At 35.1% G+C, this 9498-nt stretch overlaps 1 protein-coding gene across 7 annotated transcripts in view; it reads left to right on the top strand.

Annotated features, from left to right (window-relative positions):
* Positions 1–2414: 2414 nt before the first annotated feature.
* Positions 2415–9498, top strand: part of LOC148873225 (cytidine/deoxycytidylate deaminase family protein) — a 43867-nt gene continuing 36783 nt past the window's right edge. Inside the window, exons 1-3 of one of the 7 annotated variants that reach the window (XM_088963554.1) lie at positions 2415–3211; positions 3843–4289; positions 5727–5861. In XM_088963554.1, coding sequence (XP_088819680.1) covers positions 3969–4289; positions 5727–5861 — 456 coding nt within the window. In that variant the 5' untranslated portion in view covers positions 2415–3211; positions 3843–3968. Of the gene's footprint in view, positions 3212–3842; positions 4290–5726; positions 5862–9498 lie in introns of those variants that run through there. The other 6 variants (XM_088963556.1, XM_088963549.1, XM_088963555.1 and 3 more) reach the window with 6 other exon arrangements.

Genomic DNA, 9498 nt, shown 5'->3' with positions numbered 1-9498 from the left:
TAAAGTTTGGTGTTAGTACAAAATCTATTATAATGGAGTTAAATTGTAATGGGTCGGGTTGACCCTCGTTTTGACTACCAATGGGTTAGAAAGCCCACCTTGTTCTCGTATGGTAAAATAACCACAAGAATTGGCACCATCAAGTCATCAACACCAAACATAAACACGGTGCTACAGTTGTGTTGTGATTGTTGGTATCGTTGACTAAACTCAAGGCATGGTAAAAATTGGCAACAAGTTTTAAAATTAATACAGCCGGAAATAACATCTAGTTGCAGATATGTGGTCCGTTTGGTTCGTGGTTGGAATTGGAATCGGAATTGAAATCCTTAATTGGAATGCTATATTCTCATAGTCAGTTTGGTTCATAAGGTTTTAAAAATCAGCTTGGAACCAACCTTTCTGGCCATTGGTTTTTGTGTTGATGGTTCAACCATCTGGTTTGAATGGCCTGTTCTAATGAAAAATAAAAAATAAAAATAAAGACGGCCAAAACAGTTGAACAAGTCGAATGGGTCGACAGTTTGATTGCCTAGGTCAGCAGGTCGTTGACCATTTCAACGGGATTTTTTTTCTTAGGGACCGGGTTTTGGGTAAAGTAGAACTGGTTGCTTAGACGGTTCTCTGGCTGAATGGTCCGACCGTTGGGATTAATGGCTGTTCAAAAACATTGTTGGTTCAGACAAGAATGGGAATTGGAATCAGTAGGAATGAGATTTCATTCCCAAGCTAGGGGCAGGAAATGACTATTCTCTCAAGTGGGGGAATGCCATACTAACAGGAATGAGAATGAGATTCCGATTCTACTCAACTAAACAGTTGGAATCAGAATAGCCCATTCCGATTTTAGACCCCTATTCCCGTGAATCAGATGGGGTCTTAGTGTTATTTTTTTGGCACTCCGGAGAATGACATCTAAATTGAGATTAAACAAAATTTGTCTTAATAAATTTCCAGAGGATTAGGAATAAACTATTAAATTGCGCATGTTTCCAATCCAAAAATTGATTTAAATGCCCAAACATCTGATTTTAACAAACGTAATGGCAAATCGATCTTTCAAAGTAAATATTGATTATTGACAAATAGTCTTTGAGCAACAATGGCCTCTAGTCCTTAAAAGCAAATATGGGATTTGGTAGTTGGTACAAATCATTGTTGGTAGCCAACATAATATGTTTTACACTTTTTTCTATTTTTTTGTATTCGGTGCCATGTAAGGATTAAAATATTGGTATCGGATAATTTAGATATGGATACAGATACGAATATATTTAGAAAGCGCATGGATAGATTGAGAAAATGCACACAAATTTCATAAATATATTAATAATATTAAGTTTAATGTCAAAACAACTATAGATAATATATAAATACATAGGAATTGTATATTTAAATTATATATATATATATATATATATATATATATATATATACATATGAAGAAATATGTTATAATTAATATAGCAGGACATGTAGATATTATACAATTTTATTAATAATTTATCATTCAAGAGTTCAAGGCAAATATTATATAGATTTTTAGAAATTAATATATGTAAAAAAGTCAATATTGTTTTATTATCTATTAAAGTGTAAAACATAAAGCATATGCAACTATTGTATTTGAATCATTATATAATTTTTTCTATTTTTCCTTTTTTTTTATTTTTAATGTTAACGAAAAAAATCATCTAAAATATAAATTTTTAAATGTTTTATAAGTAATATTTATATTTTTGTAAATAATAAATATGTTATTATAAAATGTAAATTAAAATATCAATTAATAACTTATAAAAATATATAATCTTAACTTAAAATATATCAAATCTAATAAAATTTTGAAAATGCATACCATATGAAAATTCATAAATTTTAATTACTAAAATAATTATTCCATTATTAATATTTTATTTTTATAAAATTTTGAATTAAAAAATTATTTTTATTTAAAATGTAGATTAATGGAGTTGATATATTCAATTTATATCATGTTTTCAAATACCCTATTAATAATACTTTTATTTTTGTAAATAATAAGTACATTGTTATTTAATGTAAATTAAAATATTAATTAATAATTAAAAAATTTAAAGACATATACCATATGCAAATTTATAAAACTTAAGTATTAAAACAATTATTCTATTATGATAATTTTATTTATATAATTTTTTGAAATTAAAATTCATTTTTGATATATATATATATATGTGGATTTTATAAATTATTTATTTCATTGATTTATAAAATACTAATTTTGAATATTATTCTTTTTAGTTTATCGTTAAGGTTTTTGAAAATAAATCTATATTATTTTTATTTGTATATAAATATTAAGTTTAATAAAAATTATTTTATCACACTTATTAACATAAAATAATAAATAGCTTTAACATAAAATAGTAAATGGCTTTCTGGTTAATGTATATGCGTGTCTGGGCTTGATCAACTTGGGATCATGGGCTATCGATATTTTAATCGTTGATGGCATGAGCGACTTAAAACTTTAATATGTCAAAATAAAATCGATGGAGGATACCATGGGATTGTAGTGCGGTCGTCGGTGCTGCAGGAGGAATCGTAGTTCTTCCTGCTGAGAATCCCACAGATGATAGCAGATGAGAGTGGCTACGGAGAGAGGGATACAGATAGAAACAAAGTCGCACAGGGAGGTAGACAGGAAAGAGAAGAAAGGAGAGCTAGCTGGCTCGCTTAGAGATAGAGAGGAGCCGAGGACAAATGAGCTTTTTTCACGCCTTTGCTTTACTGTTTGTTCCATGCAATGTGAGGTACAATTAATTGGTTTTCTTGATTTCTGGTAAACTATTAAAAGAGTTGTCAAGCGAGTGTTGTAATTGCAAGCGTAACGGTGGAATAAGCTCGCCGGAAGAAATCATTTTGTGACGGACATGAAATAATATTAGGGATATCCCTGCAAATGCCAAACCACCGTTGGTGACCACAATCGAGATTTCTATTTTTAATTTATTACTCTTCAAAGCCATGCTGTGACGCTGGTCTTACTCTCTAGCCTAAGCACTGCGCAAAGTTCTGGAAACGATGCATATCAGCATAAACCCCTCCATCCCAATTCCTAGCGGCCAACTTCTCACCCATGCGCAGCGCCGCCTCCAGATCTTCTAGTGATGTTTGACGCCGATGAGTTACAGGCTTGCTGCCGATTGATCAGGCTACACTACTTCGGGTTCGGGCCTTTGTCCCATGCTACTATGCTGCTTACTTCGAAACGTTTGATGTTTCTGTTTCCTATTTCCTGCACTCTCATTTCTGCACATTTCCTGATTTTCTGATCAGACCATGGGAATTCATAGATAAAACTACATATTTCTGTTTGACGCCAGGTGTCTCAATGAACTAGGATCACTCATCCATTCAATATCAGCTATCCATAATTGAGTAACTTGATAATAAAGAGGATGAAAATCAGAAGAGACGTCAAGATACCTCAAGCTAGAGAGATTACCCAATCTAGGAATTTTACCTCCAAACCCTGTATTTGAAGGCAATCCTACAAACCCAATCTGTTCAAAATTACCAAGTGTCGCCAGAATATTAAGGATAAGTGAGTTGTAGGCCTAGTTTATGATGTTGAGAGAAGCACAGGTTTCTTTACCATTACCTATGATGTTGAGAGAAGCACAGGTTTTCAAAGCTTCATTGAATAATATTTCAAGTTTTCATCTACCAAAATTACATTTATGTTTTTTCACATTTCATTCAACTGTTGGTATTAAATTAGTACGTTTTAGAAGTTTAGCACTAAATTAATATATTTTAAAGTTCGGGGACCAAAATGATACTAATTATAAATACAGGTACTGTTTTAGATTTTTTCCAAGAACAATCCCTATCTTCAACCGCAACAACTCATCAACAGTAAACTGACTGTGCACAAGAGAGCTGAAGTCTTGGGACTGACAGTAGTAGAGTCAAAATTCAACATGGCGTTCTCCTTGGGAGCGTTCTCGGCTACAATCGTCTGCAAGAGCAATTACTCACTTGAAGCCGGGCACATCCGTCGGGCGGCAGAGATCGCCGATAGATCTGCTGGATTCACGTCGCCGCATCCGAACTTCGGGTGCGTGATCGCCGTTGGCAGCAAGGTCGTGGGCGAGGGTTTTCTGTACGCGCAAGGGACTAAGTGTGCTGAGTTGAAGGCGGTGGAGTCGGCTGGGGAACTGTGTAGAGGTGCCACTGCTTATCTCAATATGGAGCCTGGGGACTGCCACGGTGACCACATTTCGGTTTCTTCTCTAATTCAGGTTCTCTTCGACGCCATTTCCATTTCTTTCTTGTTCTTGTTGTTATTAATAGTTCATTTTCAGTCGAATTTGTGAGATGGGGATATTGAAATGTATTGACAAAAACATAAAGTCCTTCTGGTATCATGCCTTTCCGGCAGCATGGATTTTTCCAAAGATAAAACTTTCTTTGAATTGACTGCAAATATGTCAACTTGATGCTTTTAATTGACAACTGGAAGTTTATTTTATTTTATCTTTTGCTGCTATTGTCGTTATTTTCTTTCTGGAGTTCCAAGCTCGCTCCTTTACCAGGCCAGGATTCCCAGGCTTTTGACATTTTCATGCTGTGAATGCGTTTTCTTGAGCTGGTTGTCATTGTTGCTTTACGCCTATTTTCAGGAAGTAACAATCTTAGCTTGAACATCAACTTAGGATGACGCTAATGTGCTTGAGATCTGCACAAGCAGAAGAATGTATCGGAAAAATTTGGAAATGTGACCAGTGGATTGGCTGACCACTGTGTGCAAGTATAGTCTCCAAAATCCCAAGGGTCCACAGACTCGGGAAATTGGAATTGCACTCTAGTTTGTATTCCCTTTGCACGAAGCATGCAAGCCTAACAAACCATTTCTTTCTTTCTTCTTCTTCTTTTTCTTTATTTTTTCATTTTTTTTTTAAGTCTTGTTTTTGAATCAGGTGTTTTTAGACCATATTGTATCTTCATATGTTTCCTTATGCTCTATGTTAAGCCTTTCTAAGTATGTAGACAGTAGGCCAATGCTGCTGTTTTGGTTTCTTTAAATCTGCAGCAAGTTATTATTGAAAAACAACAATGATTACTCTTCTCCTTACAGGATTAAACTGTGAACTTTATTGGTCTGAAAAATGTCTTTTTGAGTTTTTTTTTTTCTCCTCTTCTGGAAGAATGTTTCCAGGGTTTGAATGTATTAGTCTGTTCCTATCGTTCAAAAAAGATGTGTTAACCTGTTCCTTCTTCCACTACATCTTTTAATCATGCTAATTGCTGTTGAATTTCAAAGCTTCTTTTCTATAGTTTCTCAACTTTCAGTTTCATTTTGAGCTGTGATTTTCTGGATTGGACTGCAGGAAATTTTAGTTGTTGTTCCTAATCTTCCTCCATATTTTTAGTTAACTTGATCAGTTTGCATCTTATATGATCCTTCTGATAAAAGGAATTAAAGGAATTTGGGCTTGTCAACAGAATTGCAGTAATTATGGGACATTTTGTTCAGTTTGCATATTCCTCCACATTCTTCTCTCTCTCTCTCTCTCTCTCCCCCCCCCCCCTCCCTTCCTTTCTTTCTCTAAACTCCTTTAATCTCTTTATTATTTTGGTTGGAGGTAACAAGATGGGTCATAACTAATTTTCAGTAAGGTTTATATTCTTATGTTATGGTTTCAGATATCATAGGCCACTTATGTTCTGTAAATTAGGCAGGAATATCAAGAGTTGTTGTCGGTATCAAACATCCTTTGCAACATTTTCGGGGCAGAGCAGTACGTTCATTAAGAAGTGAAAGGGTGCAAGTTGATGTTCTTGGAGAGGATTTGCAAAGTAAATTAATTGAGGTGGTAGAATTTCTATGTTGCATATCTTAAACACTCTTATAATTCTGCCAGGTTATTTGTATCTTTTTGCATGATTCATTTTTGAATCTCTCTCTGTCTCTCTCCTTTTTGGTCTCTTTTTCACTGTAAGTTTCAATTTTATAACTCAAGTTGGCACCATATGACACATTTAATGATCACAGAAAAGGGCACCATATGATAGTGAAGAGGATTACTTTGTTATGCACCATATTATATCTTTCAATTATTGTACTGGAATTTGTATTAATCTTCTCAATTTGGAACAGTGATAAGTGATCAGCCATAGGCTGGATATTCAAAGTTGTGATATTTCATTTGTCACGATTCTTTGAGGACTGAGATATCTAAACTTGGGAAAGATTATTTTATAAGTCATTGAACATTTTGGTAAGATATTGAACTTGAAATGAATAATTAGGACAATTTTTGGTTTTAAACCAAGTTGAAACATGGTCCAAAATTGATACTAATTAATATGGATTGAAAGAAGCAACTGCACTTTCAATCTAGTTTTGAACCAAGAGGATTTGGTGCTGAGGAGGTTGATGAGCATGGTGACCAGGAAAGGAAGGGGATGAAAGCGGAAAGGCAGTGGAAGTGGTGAACCAGATCCAGATAATAACTGGTTTTCATACAATGACAAACTGAAAATTCTGTTACTATGCTGAAATAGTTCATGTGGATGTGGAGAAACATTTACTCAGTGTACAGATTTACATGGAGATTGGACCAATGTGTTTCAGACCCAAAACTTAGTAAGATAAGTGTCTTACATGATGGAGAATCCCATCACAATCATAGTAGGTCATTACAATGTTCACACCCAAACTTCCACTTCTCTCATGAACCCAGCAAGCAGTTGCAAGTGGTGCAACCTTGTATCCTTATTTGGTTTTAGTTCTCTAAATTTTTGGGTCAGTTGAGCAACTCTCCAACAAGGATTCTGGAAACTTTTACTGAAGATCAAATCTCCTCAATGCAGGAAATAGGCTGGTTCAAGAAAGCTTCAAACAATTTGAGCAGTGAATAATGGAGCACTGAATTCAATTCAATCTAATTGAAACACTTTATGGCTCAACTGTTGTGGGTATGATGCCATGTCAGAACCATCGTGATTAGGGTTGAATTAGGGCTACTTCTAGTAGTCTTTCAACTCTAATTCAGTCCTAATATAAGTGGGAGAGGGTTGGAGGCAACCCCGTCCTAGTTCATCTAGGATTCTTCTGCATGCAGAAGAGTCCTACTTGAACTAGGACCCTCCTAATGTAATTCGAACTAGCAATGAATTCCTAATTATATCAAAGAACTGAGTATAGGAGTATGTAAGGTGTGGGATCCATTGAAATCCAGATTGAACCAATAAGTGGGGCCTGCTTTCTCTTGGATCACTGTCCTAGTGGAGGTAGGAAACTGCTAATTTGAATTGGGCTCCTTCTCAAGGAGAATTCAGCCTAGTAGTTGGGCCTACAATAAGCCCAACCCAAATGGCTTTAAGTTATTGACCTTTTCCACCCTAAACTTTTCCAGTTGGTCAGTTGGTCCAACTTGAAATGTATCCGTCAGTTTATTGGGCCTAAACATATACTTGCAATGGAATTTGGGAAAGACTTATACCTCTTAGAGACAACACCGATGTCATATCCTCTGCCATGATGGAACCCTGGGAAATACATTTTGCAAACCCATTCTAAAAACGAACTATTTATTTAATATAATATTAATTTGTAAAAACTAATTCCAAAACCATTTTGAAATCCACTGTTGATAGTTTTAGGAATCCATTAGAGAAGACATTACCAGGGTATGTATTCTCTCTGTCTGGTAGAGTGAAAGATCCTATCACAATGATCACTTAACCTAATCTCATTTTGATCTGCTGCAACATACTTAGGTATCAACCCTAGATAGGGCATCACTGGTTTGCACATCAAAAGCAGGCAAGTCCAACAAGGGCCTACAGCTTTCAGAAACGGTGGGCTGAGCTGGGCTTAGATCTGAAATAAGTGAAAAAGGAAATTGACTTCAGATGCAAGAAAGGTTGAGTGATGGTTGAAGAAGGAATTTAGGGTGTGAAATGATTTAGATCTGAGAATAGAGATAAAAATAAGAAAAGGAACAAGTTTTAGACACATGAATAAGAGAAATAAGAGACATAGAAGAGTCAAGAAGAAGAAAGAATACTCTTACCTGCAAGTAAGCTTCAAACAAACTTTTTTCTATTATTTCTCTTTAAAATCCAATTATATTGAGTCACTTATCATCATCTTCATCTAAGTCTTGTTCCAACTATGTGTAGTTGGCTACATAAATCCTGTTTTGCCGTTCCATTCTGTTCAATACCTTTTCCACTGTTAAATTATGGGCGCTTAAATCATTGCATACTACTTCAACCTGTGTCCTTTTTGCTCTGCCCCTAGCTCTTACAGGTGCTGTAGATGGTCTTCTCTACTGACCATCTATAAACTCAGTATAAGGGGCTTGGGTCATCCTTTACAAACTCCAATATATACTTGACAACTACGTAGAGATGACTTCTAATTTTGCATTAGAAATTTAGAACTAATGCAAGCTTATATATAACTCATAAGGACACTCAAAATAATTCCGAATATCGATCACTGGTTGTACTAAAATTAAACATTCCAAAGACAATTCTAAGATAGACACAAAAATAGACAGACTCAATACCTTCACAAGCTCAAACTCTATAAATAAACAGCCATAACTTTCCTGTACATATTGGATTCAATAAGATCTAGGTAACTGAGGAAAATTGATTCAGTTGAAAAAGTTTTGACCCATTAAACTTGGGCTGCAAGAAAAGGGGTGAATCTTCAACTACAAGTTATAAAAAAATTCTATGATATGACTATTGAAACTTTTTTTATCAAACTATTTTGATCCTTTAAGATGACTATTTCTTAGCAAGGAGTTTGAAGTTAATGACCTAAGAAAGTTGAGATATTTCTTGGGCATAGAAGTGGCTGTGGCCAGGTCAAGGCATGACACTTTTAATCATTAGAGGAAGTGCATTTTAGATCTTTTGAAGGAGATTGTGAAGTTGGGAGTTAACCTGGTTGATACCCCTATTGATCCCAGTCACAGACTAATCAGTTACAGATGGGAAACCTGTTGAGAATTAGTGTAATGTTTTAGCGCCTTGTTGGTAGATTGCTATATTTATGTATGATCCACCCAAGTATCTCCTATGCAGTTAGTGTCAATAGCTAGTACATGTACTCACCTATTCATTTAGCAGCTACCAAAAAGAGTTCTTGCTTGCTTGAAGTATCATCTAGGCAGAGACATTCTTTTTAAGTTATGTGATGATGTGGCAATTCTGTTTTATTCTTTTTAGTTCACCTGTCCCATACTTAAGTAGGGGTATATTTGACCTTGTACCCTAATTATAATATAATAGAGGTTATGGCCACTAGGAGGGTTAATCTCTCTAGTTCGACAGCTTCTTCTTCTTCTTCTTCTCTCTCTCTCTTTCTCTCTCTCTCAGAAAAGGACTTGTCTGAACCACTAAAGCATGGTACCAGAGACTAGCCATGTTATGGTCACACCATCAGGCAGCGCACTGCAGCGCAGTCATAGGCAGCAGCACGCACAG

Source organism: Nelumbo lutea, chromosome 1 (genome assembly GCF_056320005.1).
Source record: "Nelumbo lutea isolate HS-2025 chromosome 1, American lotus-T2T, whole genome shotgun sequence".
NCBI lineage: Eukaryota > Viridiplantae > Streptophyta > Magnoliopsida > Proteales > Nelumbonaceae > Nelumbo > Nelumbo lutea.
This window is presented reverse-complemented; position numbering and strand designations above follow the sequence as displayed.